Source organism: Paroedura picta, chromosome 5 (assembly GCF_049243985.1).
Source record: "Paroedura picta isolate Pp20150507F chromosome 5, Ppicta_v3.0, whole genome shotgun sequence".
Lineage (NCBI taxonomy): Eukaryota > Metazoa > Chordata > Lepidosauria > Squamata > Gekkonidae > Paroedura > Paroedura picta.
The window spans coordinates 35674126-35700292 of NC_135373.1; the positions used below are offsets into that span (position 1 = coordinate 35674126).

Below are 26167 nucleotides of genomic sequence, written 5' to 3' on the forward strand. Positions count from 1 at the left end.
CCATCTCTATTGTGTCCTCCTGTAGTTGTCCTTTTCCTAATCTGAGAAGTCTCAGGCTCTTCAGCCTTTCCTGAGAGGAGAGGGGCTTCAGCTCCTGGATCTTTTGTTGTTTGCCCAGCTCTACAATATGCTTTCTGAGATAGGATGACCACTACTGAACACAGTATTGCGAACAAGGCCTTGCCCACAGGAGCCAACCCTGCAACTTTTTGAAAAGTTTCTCTCACTTTTGAACCATTCATATTTCAAAGGAGACGGAACAATAATGGTTTATATGCAACTGGCTTTCCCGGAAAGGGCTTTTCCCCCTTATGTTGCGATCATTAATAAACCATTTCCATGTTCAATATAAATTGTAGAAATCCCTACAAACAGCCCTGCAGGGCAGGCAAGGGTAACTGCAGTGGGGTGAGAGAGAAACATGGCTTGCCTAAGTTTATGACGAAGGAGTGATCTGAATCAGCAACCTTCCAGATCACAGCTGACTTGCTTGAGACCAAAATACTAGAAGCATATAGCACAAGTCAGGACATGGATGCCCAGCCCAACAGATAGTCACGCACAGGACTGGTTCGACTCATTTTGAAAGCCCTGTATTGCTTTATGCCAGCCTTTCTCAATCCTTTTACCATTGGGAAACCCCTGAAACATTCTTCAGGCTTCGAGAAACCCCAGAAGTGTCGCGATTATGTAAAATGTGGTTGGGAAGCCCAGCTGTGTACACACCCACCTGGGGCACCTCCCCTTTCTACCCCCTCCAAGCCCGTCATTGGCCATTTTGGGAGGGGTGGGTGGGTCAACACGATTATATATGGTCATATCACCCAATAAATGTTTAACAAATTTAAGAAATATACAAAACATTAATTTACTACCACCCATTCAGGAAACAATTCCAGGGCTACCAAGAAACCCCAGCAAGGGTGCAACCATGGTTGAAAAAATGTGCTTTAAGCCGGTGGTCCCCAACCACCAGGCTGCGGCCCGGTGCTGGGCCGCGAAGGCCCCGGGCCGCGGCTCCCTCTCCCCGCCGCCGCAAGCAAATCGGCCGCTTTGGCTGCCAATTAGTTTGCGGCCCTGCAAGCTTCTTTTTGTGGGAGGGGGGGACAGGGAAGCAGGGCCGCCGACGCAATCACACATGCGCAAAAATGCTACGCATACGCGATTGCAGCCGCACATAGCGCAAACACGCATGCACGGTCGCCATATCATTCTCCCCCCCACCGGTCCGCAGCCTTAGAAAGGTTGCGGACCACTGCTTTAAGCAATTAGCCTGTAGTTCCTCCAGAGCCAGTACAGACATCTAATCTGGTGAGCCGGGTTCAATTCTGCACTCCCCCACATGCAGCCAGCTGGGTGGCCTTGGGCTGATAAAGCTGTTCTGACAGAGCAGTGATATCAGGGCTCTCTCAGCTTCCCCTATCTCACAGGGTGTTCGTTGTGGGGAGAGGAAAGGGAAGGCAACTGTAAGCCGCTTTGAGACTCCTTTGGGTAGAGAAAAGCGGTATATAAGAACCAACTCTTCTTCTTCCTCTTCCCCTTTCTCCAGCAGCATTTGGAGCTGTGTGAACCAATACAACACTTTGAAGGTGAGCTACACCAATCCTATGTATTTCAACCTGGTCCTGACACCCATGTCCTGAGCAATCCATGTTATGTTTACTGTGTACTTTGGCCCTTAGACACAACACCATCCCAGCCCAGCCCCAGTCTGTTCTGAACGATGTAATTAGTTCCAAGAGGTGTCGGATAAATAGTAGAGGCGCTAAGAGGAGTGTGGGGACAGGAAACATCTGAGCCAGTCCACCCGCCTTGTCCCTTACTCATGGCCCAGATTGTCCATGAGCCTAAGGTCTTCTAGCCCTGGCTTTCAGCCTGCAACACTGTGTAAGCCAGAGGCAGAACCTGTAGTCCTCCAGATGTCCATGGACTACAATTCCCATGAACCCCTGCCAGCATTTGCCATGGTAGCCACTGGAGAGCACCAAAGGTGAGCCAGTGGCAGGGTAGCCCCCAAGGCAGCAGCTGGGGAGAAGGATGAGGAAGACCTGTGGCCTGGTACCGACTGATCCATGGACCGGTAACGGTCCCCGGACCGGGGATTGGGGACCAGTACTCTACGCTTCCCTTGCAGCCTCCCATAGTTCTTCCCCCTTTTCCACTTCCTCCCTTTCGGGACTCAGCCACAAGCTATTCCTGGCATTGTCAAAAAAGTAGGGAACTGGACGCTTCCATTGACCTGGGGGTGGCGTTTGCGTGATCTGAGAAACAGGGTGAAGTCTTGGACGTCTACCCCTGCCGGAAACCGGAAACCACCTCATTTCTCTCCCTGCCTCAGTCCTCTTCAGCATGGCATGGAGGCGTGGCTAGCTGACATCACTTCTGGCCTGGTTTCAAGGCTCCTTGAAGCCAGAAAAATATTTCAGGGGCTCCTCCACAGTCAAAAAGTGGGGAAAGGCTGTAAGTAAACGACTTATTCCCCACCTGTCCCGCCATGGTCTCAAGGAGACTTACATCATTTCATTCAAAAACACAGCAAAACCCACGTTAAAATGCCTTCCTACAAAGCATGTTAGAAGATTGCACATCCTGCATCCCTTAAAAAAAAAAAATCTGGATCTTCCAAGACAACCTTTGTGGTTGATTCACTTTCATTTTTGGCCGGCTTTATGAATTGTTGTTTGAAGGTCTGTCGAAAGAGGCTTTAGTTCCCGGCCAGGAAAAGGAGCAGATTTGGGGCATTTTGCAATCAGTGCAATTTAAGTCGCAAATGCTGCCCGCCCCCACCCCCTGCCAAGAGCTCCCTGCCTCAATGAGAGCAGCTCAGCCTGGAGATTTCAACATCAAACAAAGGGGGGGGGGGAGCAAAACAAACAAACACCTGTCCTCCTTTGACCTGGGAACATTATCTGGGCAGCGAGTGAATAAACAGCTCCACTCTACGTTCACCTTCTGGAATAAATCCCAAGAGCTTTATGCCCTCCCAAAGCCTAGGCAGGGACGCAGATGGTCCCAGAGATTATAACATATAAAGAATTAAACACGCTTGTGCAAATGAGATGCCTCCTTCAAATGGGAGCAGGGAGGGGAGGCGGGCAGAGTGGCAGGGTGCCGCTGGAGGCTGGGGGACGGGCATGTTTGTCACAAACTATTCATGCCAAGGCAACCAACCTACTCTGGGGGTAAAGCAGCTTCTAAAAGAGACAGGTTATCTAGTCCATATGATTGGCATACGCATGAAATTTTTAAGGTGCTCCAAGTCAAACAGGAGGGGGGCAGGAGCTACAGATCTCAAGAGTCGTATCATAATATTTTCTACATATTATTTATACCCTATTTCTGATTTTGACAGAGTCACCTATCTTTTATCGGACGTCGACCCCTATATTTCATATAGGGTGGCACTTTTAGCTCTGGCTGCCAGGAAGATCCGAGCGAAAGCATTTTTACAGGCGTCTCCACCTTGATGCACCATTCCCCCCCCCCTTATTGTAACTCAGTAGCCCATGTTTACAATTTTATGTACGCAATATTGGAGAAATGTTGTTTTATTCGTATCTGTGCCATATTGTTTTAATTGTGCTTGGTAACGCCCTTTGGCTATATACAATACATGTTATCATACCGTACATATTATTTAATTTTGGTTGGCTTTTAACTTATTTGTGCTGACACTGTTTAAGCGCTGCAAGTCACCGCAAGACCCTCCAGATGAGTAGCAACTGAAAAAGATCTAACGAAATATGATAAAGAGAACAGGAAAGAAAGAGGCAGAGCTTGAAACAGAGATGGGCCAATTGCCCTACGGCACATGATGACATCGGCCCTGTATTCATTTAGGGTCTGGATGGCAGATTTGCATGGCGGAACGGCTGTAAGCTAAAGAACTGCAGCTGGGCCTGTCCATGCGGGGAGGGGGGGTCCTGGGGGAGAGCGTGCAGGGATTTCCGTACGGTCTCAGTGAAAGGATGCTCGGCCATCAGCATTAAAGAACAAGCAGTCATGCGCACTTCAGACAGCTGACAGAAGGCTTGTCTGAAAACAGAATGAGGGATAAAGCCTTATGCAGGGCTGTGCTCTCAAATCCACTGTTTTTGTGTGGCTTTGGAGCCACACCGAGAAACAGCATCAGCTTAGGGGGGTAAACCAAACTGAGATAAGGAGCACACACACAGCCAATCTCATGTCCCCCAAAATATACAGAAGGTGCTCGCCGGAGCGACTTCATGAGTCTGACTTCTGAGCGGACGTCACGGGAGACAACCTGTTTTATTTTATATCCCCCAAACGCCTACGTTTTGACACCCCTCCCAGCCCAATGAACGCAGCGGCTCTTGTGTGTCACAAACGAATGGCAAATCAGAACGCAGGACGGCGTGTGTGTGCGCGCACATGCTCCAGCAGGTGAGCACACGCACAGCTCTAATGGCAAGCACAGCACACACCCGTGGGTGGCAGATTACTCCAACTCCCTTGCGTGCAAGTCCTCTCCCCCTTGTTCTCTTCTGATCTTGGGCTCTGCATCTCAAGAAATCCCGGAGCAATTGTTCCCTCCATCTGCCAGCCTGAAGAAGTACGCGACCCACGGAACGGCAAGGGGCAAGGCGGTCCTGCCAGAGAGAGGCTTACATTCCACACGCCACGTGCGGCCCCTTACAACGTCAACAACCCCGCGGGAAAGTCACGTTACAGGACCATGTGGCAGGGAGGGGGGAGGGGGGAGAAAGCAAACAAGTGGGTCACATTTCGCCCTGGCTTGCTCTGAGGCCTAATACTGTACTTAAGCAAGCTGGTACTGGAGAGACAACCGGTAATCAGATATTTACTATTTAGAATGCTAACTCTGCACTCAACGCCCAGAGGTTTCTTCGTGCGTATTTATCAAATTGGAGGAGGGGGAGAGGGAATGGGCTTTTTCTTTTTAAAAGGCTACTTCTATTCCCAGTCAGTTCTTCCGCATATATTTTGTTCCACGTACATTTTATCAAACTGGGGCCGTTGCAAATTGTTCTCAATTACCACTTACTCCAATTTTGCTCAGTTTTGCTCCCTTGTCCCTTTATTATTTAATGTATTTTAAAAGGGCCCGGCAATTCCTCCCCCCACCCCCCCACCCCAAGCCCTCAAAGCTGCTTGAACTGCAGGAAGAATAGACACACTGTTAAAAGGGGGGGGGGACCCACTAGCAATGAAGCTACTCAAAAAAGGGCAAAATATGATAAAAACTAGAATAGAGAGTGTTTTCTCCCCAAAGTTCTCTGTAAAGAAGCAATTTTCAAAAGGAAGAGAAGGGCCTGGGCTAGAGCTCCTAGGGAGTTTGGTAGATTCAAATGAGTAGCCGTGTTGGTCTGAAGTAGCACAATAAAATCAGAGTCCAGTAGCACCTTAAGGAGTTTGGTAGGAGACCAGCTTCAACAGTTTTGCTTCTGTCAACTTCACCACACCAGGAAGGTAAGAGTCAAAGTTTCATGAGCCTTTTGATTCTCAGTGTAAAGCACCACCAAGCTACAACTTATGGTGACCCCACAGGGGGTTTCAAGGCAAAATACAAACAACATTGGTTTACCATTGACTGCCTCCATGTGGCAACTCTGTATATCCATCGTGCTCTCCCATCCAGATGCAAACCATGGTTGACTCTGCTTAGCTTCCAAGAACAGGCTAGCTTGGGCCATCCCAGTCAGGACAAGGATATTACAACATTCTTTCATCCACTATAGGAACTTTAAACGGGATGTGCAATGTAAAGAAGAATAGTAGGTTTTTATGCCCTACTTTTCTCTACCTTAAGGAGTCTCAAAGCAACTTACAATCGCCTTTCCCTTCCTTTTCCCACAATAGGCACCATGTGTAGTAGGTGGGGTTTTGTAGGCTTAAATTGTCCTTTGGACCCACTACTGGAGCTACTGTGAGAATTCTAAGAAATTTAATATACGCACCCCCCCTCCACCGTCCAACGTTACGTAACATCTTGAGCCATCTAGCCCCCCTTCCTCCCCTTTCTAGTGGTAGGGTTGGGGTGGGGTTATATTTCTGACATGTTTTCTACTTTGGGGTACATGAGAGCCAGTTTGGTGCAGTGGTTAGGAGTGTGGACTTCTAATCTGGCATACCGGGTTCGATTCTGCGCTCTCCCACATGCAACCAGCTGGGTGACCTTTGGCTCGCCACAGCCCTGATAAAACTGTTCTGACCGGGCAGTGATATCAGGGCTCTCTCAGCCTCACCCACCCGACAGGGTGTCTGTTGTGGGGAGAGGAATGGGAAGGCGACTGTAAGCCGTTTTGAGCCTCCTTCGGGTAGGGAAAAGCGGCATATAAGAACCAACTCTTCTTCTTCTTCTTTTCTACTTTGCCGTGATTGTAATTTTTATGTCCTTTTAATGGGGGCTTTAACTTGCTTTTATGGACTTATATAACCTGCCACGAGCCGGCTTCGGGAGTGGCAGGGAATAAATATAAAAATTAATTAATTAATTAATATTACTTAATGGAGTCACCTGTGGCATTGTGAGCATTCTGAAATGGTGTAGGGAGAGAAAACAATGCCACTTCTCCCACATACCATGGCAGCGAGTAGAAAAAGGCCATCATGCATCAGGGAGGCGCAAAAAAACCAGCTCTGGTGGTGGATATGAGAACTTTATCGTGCATAGTCCCTAAGACACAAACACAAGAAACTGCCTCATCACCTCGGTCCATCTAGTTCAGCAGCATCTCCTTGGATAGGCTGTCTCTCCAGGGGTCTGTCCAGCACCTGACATCCATTTAATTTCCCACATCAAGGACTGAACCAGGGGCCTTATACATCCAGAGGATAAGCTCCACTACTAAGATTCCAACCCCCTCTGAAGGACTGAATCAGAATCACAGAGAGCTGGAAGAGAACGGAAAGGGCCATCTAGTCCAGCCCTGGAGTCTAGCCATCGTCCAACCTAGTTTAGTATCTTCTTTTCTGACCAGCTGCAACTCCAGCAAGGCCAGGGAGAGTATCGGGGAACCTTCTCATTGTCTGGTCCCACCTCACGTCTAGTCAGCCATTGTTTAAAACGGGTAGTCAAACTGTGGCCCTCCAGATGTCCATGGACTACAATTCCCAGGAGCCCCTGCCAGCGAATGCTGGCAGGGGCTCCTGGGAATTGTAGTCCATGGACATCTGGAGGGCCACAGTTTGACTACCCCTGGTTTAAAACTTCCCTACCTTCAGGGACTCTTTCGACATGGACCTGTCTTGCTAGGAATGCCTACCCATTGCAAAGGATCCAGAAATACAAGGTTAGTCATATTACTACTGTGAATGGGAAGTTAGTCCCAGCTCTGTGTGTGGCCCAGAACACACCTCTTGGAAGCAGTGAGAAACACAATGTCTCTCAAGGAACTTATCCATCATCATCAATTTTCTTGCCAATGAACTCCAGGATTCCTAGAAACACTTCCTGAACACTGTTACTTGGTGTTCCAGAAGAGGTCATTGCCCCGCCTTTACGAACTGAAGGTCACAGGTTTGATCCCTGGCATCTCCAATGGAAAAAAGAACCATCCAATAAGATCAGGTGAAGCCCTGAACAGATGCTTCCGGTGTATGCAGAGACCATACAGTTGGATGTATTTATTTCATTGGCTCAGTAGACAACAGCATCCATGACAACCTGTTTGTTTTTTTTAAATAGCCCCACAATGCCAAAACTTTGACACCCCTCCCAACCAAATGAATGCAGTGGCTCTTGTGTGTCACAAACGAACAGCAAAATGCCTGAGTCCTACAACCACAGAGCATTTTGGAAGGTCATCAGATGTTTTCAGCAACTGCCTTCCTTTCCCCCTCTGAGAAAACTGTGACTGGCCTAAGGCTTCATGTGGAGGAGTGGGGAATCAAACCCAGTTGTTCAGATTAGAGTCTGCCACTCTTCACCATTACACCACACAGGTTCAGGAAGCTCTTGGGTTCAATCCCTCTGTTTTTCACTTGTCTTGAAAGGTCCTTGCTGGAATCACAGTAAGCTGGTTGCATTTGAGTACATTATGGACCCTGGCGAACAGCTCACAGACAGAGCTGTGACCACTGAGACCAAGCTGCCAGTCACCTGAGACCCAGAAAGCAAGTTTCAGCTATCACACAGAGGAGGGAAGCAAGCAGAGTAGCGACAAAATCAGAGATAATACCACATAATGCCATCACGTTCAAGGAAACAAAGGCTGTCTTGGGAAGCAAAGCCTCTGGACCATTCTGCAGGACCTCCCAATAAATTAATCAAGATACTGTCAGATGCACAGGCTCCTACCGCATTACCACTCGTGCTGATGAAATCCTAGGCCCGTATTAGCATTCTCAGTTAAAAGTTTCTCCATTCACACTGACCGAGAACACGTCAGTTGTAGATGAAATCCCCAGCTCAATGAATGCCTTATATAGAAATGTTCCCAGTACTTTGAGAACCTAAGAATCATGATGTTTTATATGCCATTCAAGGTTTTTTGAATTTGAATTTGGGAACCATGACCCCTTCTCACCCTTGACCATTAGGAAGCATTACTCTTAGCTCCCCTGAGCCAAGCATAAGGCAAAGCCACTTTTACTACCATTCAAGCACCAAAACCTATAACTGAAGCACAAATCTATCCTAGAAGAGAAGTTTCCAAATGTTCCATTCCAAACATTCCTGCCCTTGAGTACAGCAACAGAAGTTTTTTTTTCTGTTTCCACCGCACATGACATACCTCCTGCCTCTTCTCATTGCTCTTCCCTCTTGAAATAACCTTTGGGGTCCAAACTCACGTTATCTGAGACCCCTGCCTTCCTGAATAACCTTAGCCAGCTTGGTGTAGTGGTTAGGAGTGTGGACGTCTAATCTGGCGAGCCGGGTTTGATTCTCTGCTCCTCCCCCACATGCAACCAGCTGGGTGACCTTGGGCTCCCCACAGCACTGATAAAGCTGTTCTGACCAAGCAGTGATATCAGGGTTCTCTCGGCCTCACCCTCCCTCACAGGGTGTCTGTTGTGGGGAGAGGAAAGGGAAGGCGACTGTAAGCCGCATTGAGACTCCTTCAGGTAGAGAAAAGCGGCATATAAGAACCAACTCTTCTCCTTCTTTTAACCTAGGCAGGTGGATAGCTCTAAACCCTGTTCATCTTCTTGCTGTACTTCTTTTTGGTCTCTTACCTGCCCCCTTCTTCAGTGCTACAGGCTGAATGGTATTGTGTGTGAGCACTTGCATCTTACCATGGGCAATCGAATATTTAGTACTCTTGATGCCTGCCTGTTGTTAGCATGGCTTCTCGTGTGTGCTATTTCCCTCTCTCAGCTTTCCCCCGTATTGAGTTTCAGTACTTCTTCCAAACATCTGAAGAAACTTCACCATCTCATCAAAGACCCTTTAATTTCTGCGCAAATTGGATGCATCTCTTTAAGCTGGGGATACAGAAGCCAAGTCAGCAGTTCTTTGGCATGAGAGAGGTGATCAAAGGTTCCCTACCTTAGTGTGAATCATGCTGCTATATTTAGGTAATGGGAGTACAGTACACATAATAACACCAAGTTGCGTATATACATGCCAGCAATGCTAGCCATGAAGTACATCAACATGCTGGGAATGCTAGCAACTAAAGCGCATGGATTTCCAGCCACAGCATGCCCTCGAAAGCTCACGCCTTGAATATACCTTTGTTGGTCTTAAAGGTGCTGTTGGACTCTATTTTTGTTGCGATTCAACAATGGTTAGGCTATACTTTCAAAATTGCCAAAGAAGTCTTGAGGACTAGGACCAGTTTCCTCCTACAAAACTAAGCAAGGAAAGATACCCAGGTTCCTGAATTCTCTAGCTGGTGCCGTCTTTGGCGCTTTTCCAGCACTTGCACAGGACGTGCCAGTCTGCCCTACTTCTCACCAATTCAGTGTTACTTTGCATCCTCCAACAGAGTCACTTGAATATAGAAACATGCATGAGTCATCATACAGCAGGTTTATGACATTTAGCCAAAGGCTCTCCAAGAGAACATCGACTCTTATGGTGCTTTTCCCAGTAGGAATTCTGCTTTGTCGCAGCCTCCCCCCCCCCCAAAAAAAAATTCAGACAAATCTTTTGAGACCATAAAACCTTCTACAGCAAACATTTGCTAAACCCTAAGAAGAAGAGTTGATTCTTATATGCCGCTTTTCTCACCCCGAAGGAGTCTCAGAGCGGCTTACAGTCGCCTTCCCTTTCCTCTCCCCACAACAGACCCCTTGCGAGGGAGGTGAGGCTGAGAGAGCCCTGATATTACTGCTCGGTCAGAACAGCTTTCTCAGTGCTGTGGCGAGTCCAGGGTCACCCAGCTGGCTGCACGTGGGGGAGTGCAGAATCGAACCCAGCTCGCCGAATTAGAAGTCCACACTTCTAACCACTACACCAAACTGGCTCTTGAAGTCTTGAAGTTTCTGGGAACTGAATGTCTCTTCAGCTGTGGAAGGTGACCAGAGCCGGGTCTGGTTTACTGAACCTTCAACACACATCTAAGTCCACTTTAGTACAGTATAACTCTCCTCTCTCAACCACAGTAAATCAGCCATGGGAATATTGAATCAGCCACTGAAATCAGATGTCAGGACACAGGGGTTTGACAACTAGCCAAACTGGTATACATGCCAGGTTGTTCATGCAATCCCCCAAGGTAGGGTTGAATAGCAGCAAAGGGGAGTATGGTTTTCCTGGCCCGCAGTCTTGCTGACCATGCTGCACTGAGCCAGCTTGCCGGGAGGACAGTATAAAAATCAAATAAGTCAAGTCCAATCAAACTGGCACCTACTCCCGACGTATTTCCCAACTGAAGCCACATTTCTTATAAGCAAGTACATGCACATAGATTTGTATCCACTATACATGCATGCACATACTTGTATAGTCACTGTAACATGTGAACAGGGCAAGCATAAAGCAGCCAATGCCAGGCTGAGCTGAGTACGAACACCAGCCTGTGTTTACAGGGCTGGTCCCCTAACCCAGCTCACCGTCCTTCATCTTCTTATGGTGTCTCCCCATCTGCATGAACAATGTCTACTTCCACTTCCTCTCCTATCGAGCCACTCAAGCCATTCTGAGATAAGCAAAAGGCAATAATCCTACAACCACGGAGCACTTTGTAAGGTCATCAGGTGTTTTCAGGTTTCCCACAACCGAGTGGCCTAGCAATGAACAAAGGTGCTCAGGAGCCATCATCACCTGGAGCTCCTGCAAAAGGCCCGGTGGTTATCTAAAATCCTGCCCTTGAATCAATGCCTGCCAGTGTGTAGCTCCTTCCCAGATTTTTTCACATCCAGGCCTAGACTATGGCGATTAGAGTCCAAAGTGGACTGCCTTGGAAACCTGGATTTCTTGGAGATGAGTTTAGTTGGTCAAAGGGGTAGGGCTGACTGCAGGGATCAGGTTACATCCATTTTAACCAATACCTTTGGTTAAGGGTTCATTCCAAGTGCTGGTTTTGTGCCTGAAAGCCCCTGAGAGGATTGGGACTGGGATCTTGAAAAAACTTTCTTAAAAACGGAGGCCATTTTATCTTTCTCCCCTGCTGGAAAGGCGTTAACCTGTGTTATAGCCAGAATAAGCCCATGAGTGTAGCTCCTTCCCAGATTTTTTCACATCCAGGCCTAGACTATGGCGATTAGAGTCCAAAGTGGACTGCCTTGGAAACCTGGATTTCTTGGAGATGAGTTTGGTCTTTGGAAATCACACTCTTAGAAACAGGAACTGCTCTTGGAGGAGTGGAGACATCGTCTCCCGAGTATCCCGGGGGAAATAACAGGTTTGCATCTATGAAGGTGTGAATTATTCTAAAATTTCAGTATGATCACATGACCCCTCTGCATTGCGAAAACACAAAATGGCTGCTTCTGGAAGCAGAGCCAACTTCAAAACATCAGGAAAAACTCTAACATTAAACTCTCCATCATGTCAGACAGAAACTTTAATTAGCAGGATGCCTTTTAAAAGGAACATTGTTTAAGAATAATTTCTTGCACGCACACAGCTTACCACCAATCACACCATGATCCTTGTGTTATGGCAGTTTATTTGGCTTTTTTCTTTTAAATCTGCACAGCCAATCAGAAGCCCTGCTGGGCAAAAGTCCTATGGGCCACACCCACTTTCTTAAAAACATTTGGTGGGGACCAGGAAAGTTGTTAGCAGGTAGCCTGGCATCCACAGGCCCCACACTGGGGACCCCTGCTCTAGAAAAGAAATAGGGACTGCTCGTGGTGGTGGTGGTGGGGAATTATCTCCTGGGGATCTGGAAAAGAAAGCAGTTTTTAATCAAATACATGCATCCCTATAGGCAGCAGATCATTTCTTTGAGGTTTTTTTTTTTTTTTTTTACAAAAAGGTTATTCAGGAAGGCATTTTAGAAGCAGCCACAATTTTCCATTACCCTAAATCAGGGGTAGTCAAACTGCGGCCCTCCAGATGTCCATGGACTACAATTCCCAGAAGCCCCTGCCAGCATTTGCTGGCAGGGGCTTCTGGGAATTGTGGTCCATGGACATCTGGAGGGCCGCAGTTTGACTACCCCTGCCCTAAATGCTAGTTAAGGTCCTTGAAAGGTGGCTGACCTGCCTGCATCCCTGGTCACAACACCAGGTAGGAGGAACTGTTCCATAATGCCTGCACCAGGGTCAAAACAACCAAGCAAAATGCAGGGCTGTGAACAGTCAGCTCACACAGTTGCATTTTGCTTGGTTGTTTTGACTTTTGCACACTATGCACCTTCCTTCTTGCCTGGCTTTAAAACACACACCCCTGGCCTCCAGCTTCAGAGCATTGCTTTGCGCTGGCTACAGACAGCAGCTCCGAGATTCAGCAGGGAGAAATGCAGAACTCCTACTCCAGACCGCTTGCCCAAATCCAGTTGGGGTCATCTATGGCCAAGAGTAATTACGGACCTGCCGGCTAACCCAAATGAATCGCAAATCACTTGTAAGAAGAGGATTTTCCTCTTGTGTGCTGCTGTGCAGCAAGAACAGACGCTTACATTAGGGCGGACAAGGAACAGAAATTGATTGGAACTCAGCAACGGGTCTTTTTCTGGATGGGCAGGGCACGTTATGCCAAAAGAAGGGATATACTAACTCACAGGCAGCACAGAGATGTGGGCATGGCTACCTCCTGGAAAGTAATGACAAATTGTTTAGTGTCCTGGATTAGAGTTCCACCACTGTGTTTTAAAGGAAGTCAACACTTCATTTAAAAAAATGATGTTAAAGTCCCCCTGTATACCACCCTGGTCAGACCCCACCTGGAGTCCTGTGTGCAGTTCTGGAGGTCTCCGTTCAAAAAGAATGTGGACAAAACTGAGAGGGTGCAGAGGAGAGTGACGAGGACCAAGCCCTACGAGGAAAGGCTGAGGGATTTGGGAATGTTTAGTCTGAAGGAAAGGTTGAGAGGGGACAGGATTGCTCTCTTGGAATATTTGAAGGGTTGTCACTTGGAGGAGGGGAGGGAGAAATTCCTGTGGGCAGCAAAGGATAGGACCTGCATGAATGGCTTTAAACTACATGTAGAACGGTACTGGCTAGATATCAGTAAAATATTAGTGGAATAGGCTGCCAAAGGAGGTGGTGAGCTCCCCTCACTGGTGATCTTTAAGCAGTGGCTGGACAGTTCCTTATCCTGGATGCTTTAGGCTGATCCTACATAGAGCAGGGAGTTGGACTAGATGGCCTGTATGGTCCCTTCCAACTCTAGGATTCTATGATTCTATTTGTGTCCCCACAAGGTCTTCTCCAATGTCTGGACAAACTCTGGTCTGATTTAAACACAATGACAAACAGTCATGAGAATGGGGCTGGAGAGGTTCTTCAGCCCACATGTCCTGGTCCTCACCTTGTATATGTTAATCCCTGTGCATATATGTCTGCCACATTCTTCATAGCTGGCTCATCTGGTCAACTTGGATTTGCTCACAATGCTTGCTGTGATCCAATAAAGCTGGTATCAGTAGCAGCAAGAAGGAGAGAAGAAAAAGACAAGAAAAGCAGAGTTACTATTGTAGAGATTCTGGAATAATTCAGCTACTGGAGAAGGCAACAGTCACTTTCAAGGTTCATGACAAATGCAATTCCTCCATGATGTGCACAGAAACTGCTTCTTTGCTGCCTCTTCTCCTCTCCCTTCCTGTGCACAAAGGTTTCAGATTTGAGAAGCCATCACGCTCCAGTATGCCTTGACATTCAAATGCAGGCTTCTAACCCAGATTCTAACCCAGTCTGTGCAAACCCCCAAGTTCTATGACCAAACCGGAGTTTGACTGATAGTTACACAACCCAAGAAGCTATCAGCCACACTCTGGAAACATGGGCAAAAGGGAGGGAGGGTGCAAGAACACACCAAACTCATGCCTTCAGGATATCTGACGGCCTTCAGTATTATTCTTGTGGCAATTCTCTTTCAGAGCATGAACTTCAGTTCCCTCCCCCACCATCACCTAGTTCTTCTCTTCCTTTGCTAACCAGCCTCTTGCTATTCCAAAGACCTGCTAAAATACATATTATTAATAATGATAAAGTTTTCTGACCCCAACTTTTGATTAGATCTCTCAACTGGTATAGTTGACTTTTTAATGAGGATTTTCAAATGATGTGATCATTGTATTTATCTGTAATTTTCTTACAGCCACTGAGGTTGTATGTATGCATTCATGTATTTATTTAGTAATTTGATTGATTTCTATCTGTCCCAGCCCAGACAGCTCGCAGTGGCTGACTCACAATCATTAAAACCAATACAATCCCAATAAAAAACATACAAATAAAACATTGCTTTACATTTCTGTAAATAAAACACCATCGGGTGCTTATACTAATAAACATCTCTCCACTCTCCAGCCTCATCACCTGATTTTTATAACAGGGGGGTAGTTAGACTGGTTTTATTTGGTTTTATTGCTGTTTATGTTTTGGGATTTGTAATAGCAGACTCAATCTGTGATACCTGCCATGTGAAACCAGCCCCATGTGAAAGGTGGACTATAAATAACTTAAATAAATAACTGCGTTAGGTATAGTCTGGCTCACTAAACCTCTTTTGGCGCAGGATGGTAAGGCAGCCGACATGCTGCCTGAAGCTCTGTCCATGAGGTTGGGAGTTTGATCCCAGCAGCCGGCTCAAGGTTGACTCAGCCTTCCATCCTTCCGAGGTCGGTAAAATGAGTACCCAGCTTGCTGGGGGGTAAAACGGTAATGACTGGGGAAGGCACTGGCAAACCACCCCATATTGAGTCTGCCATGAAAACGCTAGAGGGCGTCACCCCAAGGGTCAGACATGACTCGGTGCTTGCACAGGGGATACCTTTACCTTTATAGTCTGGCTCTCTCACGGGGCGAGTCTGGCATTCAGGGGCTCATGGGAATTGTAGTCCATGGGCATTTGGAGAGCCACAGTTTGGCCACCGCGAAGCAGTGAGCAGTGAAAAAATTACATGAGATCCTGCTTATGCTGCTATACACAGTACTGACCACAGTCCCTAATCATTTCTCCAAGTTTGTAAACCCATTTTGTACTGTGCAGCCCTGTTACCAGTGCAGAAAGGTCCTCTTTAATAATTAAATTTTGCATAGATTGTGGAAAGCCAGGAGAGTGGGGCTCTTCCTGACCTCAGGCAGGCTTCTCCATAAAGCAGGAGTCACAACAGAGAAGGCACATGTAGTGGCAGTTGTTGATTTTGCCCACTGGCAGGCTGGCGCCTGGATGGGGTGCAGCTGTCAGCGGCTCACTCCACCAGAAATCTGGGCATGACCCTAGACACCTCCCTCTCTGTGGAGACGCAAGTCACAAAACTAGCACAGCTGGCTTTTTTCCCACCTGCACCAAGCCAGACTACTAGTACTCTACTTGGCCCCGGAACACCTAGCTACAGTGATCCATGTGACAGTCACCTCTAGACTGGATTTCTGCAACTCACCCGACGCAGGCCTACCCTTATCCCTGACCCAGACACTACAACTGGTCCAGAATGCAGTGGCCAGGGTTCTCATGGGAACACCTTGGAGGGCCAACATCCGGCCCATGTGCCAATAGCTGCAATGGCTACCAGCTGAATACCAGATCAGGCTTCAAGTCTTGGTAACTACCTTTAAGGCTGTATGTGGTTTGGGTCCAGAGTACCTGAGAGACCATCTTTCTGCCTATACCCCCAAAGAGCATGACACTCAGCCAACACCAACTGGCTAGTGATCCCTGGGCCCAAGCAAACACATTTGGTCTCAACCATGGCCAGGTTGTTCTCTATCCCGGCCCCCACCTGGTGGAACGTGCTCCCAGAGGAGATTTGGGCCCTGTCCGAGCTATCATAGTTCCGCGGGGCCTGTAAAATACAGCTCTTCTGCCAAGCATCTGGTTGAGGTCAGTGACCACGTCTATTGGCCCCGACCCCTCCTATCCATATAAGCACACTTTCTGGGATTGTGGATGAAATGTTTACCTAAACATCTCACATTATGATTGTTAAACGTTAAGATCACTGATATAGTTACCTAAACTTGATATGTCATACTATGTGGGTTGATGTTAAGATTGTTGACACAGTTACCAAACTACCTTGTGTGCTGTTAATCATCTAACCTTTTCTGTAAACCTCCCTGAGCCACATGGGAGGGAGAGAGGGACAAACAGACAGACCCTGGTCAGATCAGTGAAGCCATCATGGTGGAGTGTAGGGGGAGAGGTGGTCCCACAGATAATAGGGACCAAGGCCATGAAGGGCTTTGCATGTGGTCGCCAGTACCTTAAACTGCGCCCTGCCTTTCCCTTATGGCTCAACGCAATTCCACTAACTAATACAAAACATAAAACAGAACAAAGAAAATTCTACAGGAGATTATGCTGCTATACCATTTTGGGAGCGTTTCGGGTGCCGCAAGACTCCAGGTTATTTTCACTAACTGGACAGAGGATTCTGCCCCTCTGAACAGGACCTGACGAAGCCACGAGAAGCAGCACAGAACCTCTGGCAGAGACAGAAATAGTTTCTTCGGGAGAGAATTGGGCCAACCACCACCCACGCACATTGGCAGGGAAAAGCCTGGTCTCCTTTCTGCTGCAGCCCAGAAACAGTTGGACAGCGATCCGGGAAGTTTACTTAACCTCTGAACAGTAGACAATAGCACACAAGATTTTCCAAGCTCCCGAGCCAGTTTTGCAAGTCCAGATTATGTAAAACACCCCCAAATGCATTGTGAGCAATGAAACGGCAGCCTGTTCTCACCCTCGGCCAGCTGGCAGAGGCCACCCCGCCAGGGTATCTGCCAGCTGGGAAGAACCACAGAAAGTAACTTCAGACGGTGGGGGAGTTGCATCACCTGGACATGAGGCAAGGCAGGCAGGAAAAGCAGTATATTTTTATAGCAACTCCATCCATTTCTTATACCGTGTTTGATTTCTTTCCCTCCCAACAAGCTGTTGCCATCTAGAAAACAATTATGTTTATGTAGGTATTTAAGTCCCTGCTTGTCTCCACAACACAGACCAAAAACTGCTTCCAATGTCCTTCTCCCCTTCACAACTTTATCCTCACAACAACCTTGTGAGGTAGGCTAGGTGAGGAGAGTTACCCGGGGCACGATCATCCCGCAAGATTTTTGGCAAGTGAGGATTTGAACCTGGATCCTTCAAATCTTACGTCAACACTCAAACAGCAATAGTATTCTGGTATTTTAGAAGGTGCGGATATTGCACCAAAAGTGTAGTCATTTGGCAAAATGAAGCTACATTCTCCAAACTTTGGGGTGGAACATATCTACACAGGGAGGAAGAGCAAGCATCTCAGGGGGCTGTAAAAGGGTGCTCATCAGCAATGCATGATGGGTAGCACTCACCATTCACCAAGTTACCTGAATGTATATTACACACAACCTAACATAACGCTGACATTTCCCCAAGAATAAATGCTTTAAGTCATTCCACGCTTGTCGTTCAGTTAACTCCTATCTAAATAAACATGGATTGCTGCTAAACCAAAAAGCAAAATTCTAGACCTCACGGCTGTGAAGTCTTGAAGATCACTGATCAATCATTCCCACAAACCCATCTCATGCAGCATTTCATCTCCCAGAGGAGCCAACCAGACATCCTAGAACAGGGGTAGTCAGCCTGTGGTCCTCCAGATGTTCACAGACTACAATTCCCATGAGCCCCTGCCAGCGTTTGGCAGGGGCTCATGGGAATTGTAGTCCATGAACATCTGGAGGACCACAGGTTGACTTCCCCTGCCCTAGAAGACCCACAGGGGCCAAAGCTCCTGCCCCAGCCCCACAAACATAAAGGCCCACTGTGATTAACAGACCTGACTGCTAGGAAATCCCCCTTTAAAAGGCATTTAGACTGTTATGCTCTCTTGCAGCATTGAGTTCCACAGTGAACTCTGCATCATGTGAAGAAGTGCTTCCTTCTGTCTCACCAGCATCTACTGTCCACCAGTTTCATTCCGTGTCCAGTGATCTGGGAAACTGGGAGAAAAGTTCTCTCGCTGCAACATTCCTAACTGGGCAAACCACTCATTACCTAATTGGGTAAAACTACATTACCTCCTCCCTAGTTCAACAATCTATACCGATGGTTTTGAAAGCCAAGAATCCTTGGCAGTCTTTGTCAGAGGAGGGGGAAATGTTGATGTTAGAAGATCACAATGTTCTTCCGGGGACATACTGGGAAAGGCAGTTCCTCAGATACGCAGGGCCCAGACAGCGTAAGGTCTGGAAGGTCAGAAGCAAAACATTAAACCTGATCTGGAATTCAACTGGCAACCAGTGCAGCTGCTGGAGGACAGTTCGAGAATGTGAACCCTCCATGGTGTCCTAGGACAGACCCGTGTTGCTGCATTTTGTAGTAGCTGCAGTTATCAAGTCAGGGTTAAGGGCAGACCCGCATAGAGATAGTTACAGTAATCTAGCCTAGAGGTGACTGTCGCATGGATCACTGAGTCTAGATTTTCCAGGGTCGTTTAGGGTGTTAGTAGCTTCTCCTGATGGAGATGAAAAAATACCTTCATGATCTCTGCCTCCATTGAAAGGGAAGCATCAAAGATCACCCCCAGGTTCCTGACAGAGCATGACCCTTTTAATTGTGCACCGTCAAGGGCGACAGGCTTTGTCTTCTGGGCTTTTCCTTCCCATCCACAAGACCTCTGTCTTTGTGGGGCTCAGTTTTAGGTGGCTCTGCTAGAGTCATTCCATCCCCTCTTCCAGGCACCTGGCCAATGAATCTGGGGAGGGGGGTATCCAGCCAGCTGCTCATAAGCAGATAAGGCTGGGAGTCATCAGCTAAGAAGAAGAGCTGGTTCTTATATGCCACTTTTCTTCTACCAGAAGGAGTCTCAAAGTGGCTAACAGTCGCCTTCCCTTGCCTCTCCCCACAACAGACACCCTGTGAGGTGGGTGAGGTTGAGAGAGCCCTGATATTACTGAAGAAGAAGAGTTAGTTCTTATATGCTACTTTTCTCTACCCGAAGGAGTCTCAAAGCGGCTTACAGTTGCCTTCCCTTTCCTGTCCCCAAAACAGACACCCTGTGAGGGAGGTGAGGCTAAAAGAGGCCTGATACTACTGTTTGGTCAGAATAGCTTTATCAGAGCTTTGGCTAACCCAAGGTCACCCAGCTGGCTGCATGTGAAGGAGGAACGGGGAATCAACCCAGCTCATCAGATTAGAAGTCCGCACTCCTAACCACTACACCAAGTTGGCTCTCTCATACTATTGACCCCCAAGCCCCTACCTCCAGTCTAGCTGCGCAAAAGGGCACAAAGGGATGTTAAATAAGATTGAGGAAAGTACCACGCCCTGCATCGGAGTCCACAGCAACACAATTATTCCTCCCGAACAGTGACCCTCTGCCCTTGACCTTGAAGAAAGGGGACCAGAAAGGAGATCAGCTGTTGCAAGGCTGATCCCCATATCCCAGTGTTGGTGAGGTGGCACGCTAAAAGCTCAGGATCAACTATGTCAAACGCTGCCATAAGATCTAGTAACACGACTAGCCCTGACCCCTTCAGTCCTGCTGGACCCCTTCAGTCCAGCTACCTCTGGAAGTCATCTGCAAGAGTGACCAGAGCCATTTCCACCCCATGACCAGGCCGGAACCCAGAGTGGAATGGATCCAGAACCCATGTTTTCTCCAGGAATAAGCATAGCACATGCTTGTAAGTACAATCTAAAGAACATAGCCCAATTCATCCTCATCACATTGTTTATTGTGCAAGCTTTTGTGGGCACACACTGGTGTCTGAGGAACTGTACGTGCACTTTCAATAAATCTTCACTTGATCCTAAAGATAGCAATGGATTCAAACTGTGTTCGGTTGCTCCAGAACTATCTGGCTACCCACCTGAATCTACATTGTTTATTGTTTGTCTTACAATGTTTTCTCGCACGGTTTCTATACCTTGTAGTCTGTCTCCGAGTCTACGAAGGCTACAAATAAAGTAAATAAATAAATTTGCACATGCATAAGCTCTGATGAGACCCATGCTTAACGCTTTGCAACATTCTCAATGCATTTCCTTACAGAAAAAGTCACCGGCAACCTTTCATTATTATCACAGAATCATAGAGCTGGAAGGGACCTCCTGGGTCATCTAGTCCAACCCCCTGCACTATGCAGGACACTCACATCCCAATCGCTCATCTACTGTAACCTGCCACCCCCTTGAGCCTTCACAGAATCAGCCTCTCCGTCAGAAGGCTATCTAGCCTCTGTTTAAAAATTTCCAAAGATGGAGAACCCACCACCTCCCGAAACCCATATTTCAAACTGTGTTCTTTCCTTAACCACATTCATTGAGTCACAGGACAAGGCGTGAATACAGAACCTCAAGCACACACACACACACACAAACCAAACTAAACGCTTAAGCATTATTTGAAAATCTGTATCTCTGAATGGGACCAGAGTTTTTACAAAAAGAAAAGTCAGGTCAATGTCTTGAACTAATAGTCTGACCCAATGCCTGTTTCTCTTAGCAATACGCTCACAAGCCCCTCTAAGAATGGACCGTGCAAACTAAATTATGGGATCATTTTTATAGGGAAGGTTTGTCTAGCCTTCCATATGTTAGCAGAGTAAATAAGTCATAGATATGCACACATTGTATTTTAGGACAAAAGAGATACAAATATTTATTTATGGAACTACAGTCTGTGATAGTGCAGCAGAGGGATAGGGACAGGAGTCTGCTCTACACGGCTACCTTAGTAGAAGAGAGACCGAAGCTTCTGAGAAGAAGCAGGATATTGCCCTAAGAGTAGCAATCTAGGGACAGACAGGAAAGCACACTTAACAGGAGAGAAAGGTCCTGAACTCTCTGACCTATCTAACAGCCCTCTTGCTGCCACCTTCAGGGTCTTCTTCTCTTCTCATGTTTGTATACCAGACATTGTCTATTCCAACACCATATTCATAAAGACGAAGTCTGGTAGCACCCTTAAGACCAACAAAGATTTATTCAAGGCATGAGCTTTCGAGTGCAAGCACTTATAAGGAAGTGTGCATGCACTCGAAAGCTCACACCTTGAATAAATCTATGTTGGTCTGAAAGGTGCTCCAGGACTCTGATTTTGTTGTGCTACTTCAGACCAACACGGTTACCCACTTGAATATATCCGTAAAGAGTTAGAAAACAACAGACTAAGGGTGCCAGCCACTGCGATTGAACATGAAAATTCAGAACAGGGTATTCTTCTTAGGCCCTATTCTTACTGCTCAAGGCCGGGGTCTCCAACGTGATGCCCGCCAACCGCTTTTCTGGTGTTTGCCAAGTGTTTTTAGAAAGTGAGCGAAACCAGATAGGGCTTTGCTCAGCAAGGCTATGGGTTGCTAGCAGCTGCCACCACAGCACAAAGATCTGTACTGCCTTGCTGAAATTAAGCGGAGGCAAATGGGTTTTGTGGCTGGACCTGCCTCCCATCACTCCCTGTCCAAGTGTGCCTGCAGGCTCAAAAATTTTGGGGAATCCCTGGTTTCAGGAGCACTGAGGAAGAAGAGTTGGTTTTTATATGCCGCTTCTCTCTACCCGAAGGAGGGTCAAAGTGGCTTACAGTCACCTTCCCTTTCCTCTCCCCAAAACAGACACCCTGTGAGGGAGGTGAGGTTGAGAGAGCCTTGATATTACTGAAGAAGAAGAAGAAGAGTTGGTTCTTATGTGCAGCTTCTCTCTACCCGAAGGAGGCTCAAAGCGGCTTACAGTTGCCTTCCCTTTCGTCTCCCCACAACAGACACCCGGTGAGGTGGGTGCAGCTGACATAGGTCTGATATTACTGCTCGGTCAGAACAGCTTTATCAGTGCTGTGGGGAGCCCAAGGTCACCCAGCTGGCTGCATGTGGGGGAGCGCAGAATCGAACCTGGCATGCCAGATTAGAAGTCCGCGCTCCTAAACACTACATCAAACTGCACTTTCAGAGTCCTATGTATTTAAGATAGTGTATCTTGTGATCTTTGCAACAGCCCCTTACAGTAGGCTGGCTTCCCACTTTACACAGGGAGAGCTGAGGCTAAAATAAACAGGTCGCACGGAGGGTTCACATCCGAGAGACAACTCGAACCCATGACTTCCCATTTCACAGCCTCTTCGCCACAAAGCTACGTGAGCTCAGCTGCGACTACTCATTCCGGTCATTTTATTCCTCCACATAAGTTCCACACATTTTGCAACGGGCAGGGCACCTCAATCGTGTGCATGTTTACTCAGAAGCAAGCCCCATTTCAAACCATCATGACTGACTCTGCCTGGGTGAGCACACAGGAAATCACAGCTTGAGCGACAACAGCTCCGTGGGCTCCTCCCTGCTTTGCAAGCCACCACAGTGTGAATCAAGTTCAGGTTTTCCTGCACAAACCACAAGGGAACCAGTTCCAGGGTTTACCAAACGGGCTGCCGGTTTGAACGGGAACGCTTCAGCCGTAGCTGAGCCTAAACCCAAAACGTTAACAGCATAATCCACTGGGCAAGCCAACTAACCCACTGGGGCTTTGCGACAATTATTTGTCTTCCCTACTGTGACCCACTTCTTTCCTTCTCTGATCTTCTGGCAACATTCATTAAAAAAAAAACCACCCATCATGCTGAAAGACTCAACTGAAATGTAGACAAGAGAGTGCAGCAGTTAATCTCTTGCTCCTACACGAAAAATATAGTGACCATCAGATTCTCACAGGTTATGTGGGAACATATACCTGTTCCGGGGTTCCTGCTTTTTGCCTCCGCCCCTTTATCCTGGCATGAAGGCTTCCCTCACCTCCTCCCTGCTCCCTCACCTGCTGTCTCTCTCTCAGACACACAGACATGCATACACACAGGTTCCTTCCCCCCCTTCTCTCTCCCTCCCTCTTGCTTCCCCAACCTCCTCCTTGCCTTCCTCCCCCCGTCTCTCTTTCAGACACACAGATACACTCACATGCACGGACACACAGACTCCGCCGCCTCGGTCGCCCACCCAAAAGCTGCCTTTTTGGGCCTCCACGGCCACCCTGCTCTCCTGAGGGTGGGACCGGGTATGGAAGTTGGGCAGGAGTAGCAGAGCAACAGGGCGCACTGCAGGCCTCGCCAGCCACTACTGTCCGTCTTCTGAGCCCAGGCCTGCTCCTGTCCCTGGCTCCTTCATTCCTCCACTGCTACCTCAGCTACTCACCCTGGGCCTGCTTTTTTCCCCGGCTCCTTCATCCTGACAGCGGCAGAGCAAACTAGGCTCAGCGCTGGGCCTCGCCAGTTGCTACCCATCTTCTTCCACCACCTCAGCCGCCCACCCCACAGCCACCCCTATCTACTGACGCACTACCTGGGGGTTGTCTTACAGACGTGACATCCATTATCATTTCCGTTCGAGGTGGGGCACCAGTGGATGTTCTCACATCAAAAAGCAGAACTGGGATCTAAGGTCTAGTTTAAATTTGGCATGGACTTCAAACTGGCATCCTGGGCAGAGTCCTTGTTCCTTTACTAGTTTGTCATCATCTCCCTCTTCCCAACCCAGCAACACATCCTCCCCCATTTCAGCCTATTTTTCTAGGCACTTCTATTCTTTCCACTGGCTGACCAGACTTCAATCTGGCCCAGCAATTCTTATAATTATGCATCAGATGTAAGAGAGTTGACAAAGAACTTTTCTCCCTCTCCCAAAACACTAGAACTCGAGAGCATCCAATGAAGCCGATGGGCAGCAGGGTAAAGGATGGACAGAAGGAAATACTAATTTACACAGAGAGTGGTTAAAATGTGCAGTTCTCTGTCAGAGGATGTAGTGATGGCCACAAGAATAAGCAGCTTTAACGAAGGATAAGATTCATAGCCATGGTGACTGAGGGGAACCTCCACATTCAGAAGCAGTAATCCTCTGAATACCAGTACCAGGAGGCAACATCCGAGAAAGCCTGGCCTCTATGCCGTGCTGTTGGCCTTCCAGAGGAACTGGTCGGCCACTGTGTGAGCCAGGATGCTGGACTAGATGGACTATTGGTCTGATCCAGCAGGTCTCTTTTTAAGTTCTTGTAACTCTGAAAAGGGACCAGCCAGACTACCACCAGTTGCAGTACTTCCAATGTGGGGTCCGAAAGCAGACACCACCAGAACTCTACTTCCCAGAGAACACCAGCAAATAAACCATTGCAACTGCATGCATCTCACAGAGGATGCCAATAAGGTCACATGGTTATATCATGGCCTGTAAAATCTGCTTCAAATGATGCAGAATTTTGTAACAGCCAGCCTGGTGGACTGGTCTGGTGAGCTTGCCCAAGGCTTTGTGTCAATTTGGTTGGCCCTTGTAAAAGATATGACACGGTGCTTGTTCCTGCACTGCAATCATTTGAACCTTCACCTCTAATTACCACGGATTCAAGTGAGCAGCCATGTTGGTCTGAAGTAGCACGACAAAATTTGAGTCCAATAACACCTTTAAGACCTTCACGAAAGCTCATACTTTGAATAAATCTTTGTTGCACTTAAAGGTGCTGTTGGTCTTAATTTACACCGTCCTGAGCTGGTTCATTGGGAGGGCAAAGATTAGATGGGGTGGATGGACGGAAAGATGGACAGATGATAGATGATAGATGGATAAAATTGTCACAATCTTTTAACAACCAAATAAAAACAATTAAAATGAAAACATCAACAGACAATAGTTAAACTGAATTCTGATTAAAAGATTTAAAACTTAATATAAAAGTTTAAAATACAGTCAAAAAATAACATGCAGTTGTATAGTTGTACAGTTGTATAATTATACGTCATCCACTCTAGATTGTTTCAGAAAAAAACTATTTCCTAATAGACATAGATAATAATATAAACACGGCTGCCTTCAGTGTGACCATTAAGAACACGTCTGCCAAGAGAAATTTAATGCGATCCTCATCCGAACAAGAAATACAGAACAGTATTTGTTTCAGTCTAGGTCGGATAGAATCATAGAGGACAATATAATTGCACAAGGTCACAAGTGCTTATCTAGCAGAAAACTATTAAATCTCCCCTATAAATTTGCTGGTGGAAGGGTTTGGAACCAGGCCTAAGTAAAGGCCTTCCTTAGTGGAGCCTTGAATAAATCATTAAGATAACAATAAAAGAATCTATTAGATTTAAGCCTAGGATACCATACAGAAAATTCTGAATTTCGTACCAAATCAGAATCACATGCTGCATCCTTCTCTTGAACCCAAGACTGAATTTCATCGAACGTCCATCATTTAATCACATCAAGTGACGGCAAAGCATGAATACTCAGGATGGGAGAAAACGAATCATGGCAACCATTTCTTTCCAAATAGTAATGGAAACTAAGCCTGACTAAATGGGTTGGAGGTTGATTTGCTAATTTTATATAATGTTTTATTAGTTTTAAGTGCGCTCTTGCAAGAATAATAACCTTTCTCCAACAGCGGTGTTGTGCAATGCCAGGTCTATAAAAAACACCACTGCTCTGCAGTTTCTTTGCAGAGCAAAATATGGATCTAGCACGTATGATTCAGCAGTCTTTCTCCAGGCACTCGTGCTCCAAGGATCCCAGGGGTTGAATATGTGGGCCTGGTGTGGGAAGCAGAGTTTGGCTGCCCGGCTGGTGTACCAACCGCCTAATGCGCCAATAGATGCCATACCAAACCTCCTGCAGATTGTGGTTGAGTGGGCCTTACAGTTCCCAGGGATAATTGTTACTGGGAATT

At 47.2% G+C, this 26167-nt stretch overlaps 1 protein-coding gene across 3 annotated transcripts in view; it reads right to left on the reverse strand.

The window, feature by feature from the left end:
- The window catches only part of EPB41 (erythrocyte membrane protein band 4.1), a 162947-nt gene that overhangs the window by 125857 nt on the left and 10923 nt on the right, over nucleotides 1-26167 (reverse strand). The window contains exon 2 of one of the 3 annotated variants that reach the window (XM_077337185.1): nucleotides 13850-13954. The exons of the other annotated variants lie outside the window; for them this stretch is intronic. Coding sequence (XP_077193300.1) covers nucleotides 13850-13896 — 47 coding nt within the window. The 5' untranslated portion in view covers nucleotides 13897-13954. The remainder of the gene's footprint in view (nucleotides 1-13849; nucleotides 13955-26167) is intronic. 3 annotated transcript variants of the gene reach the window in all.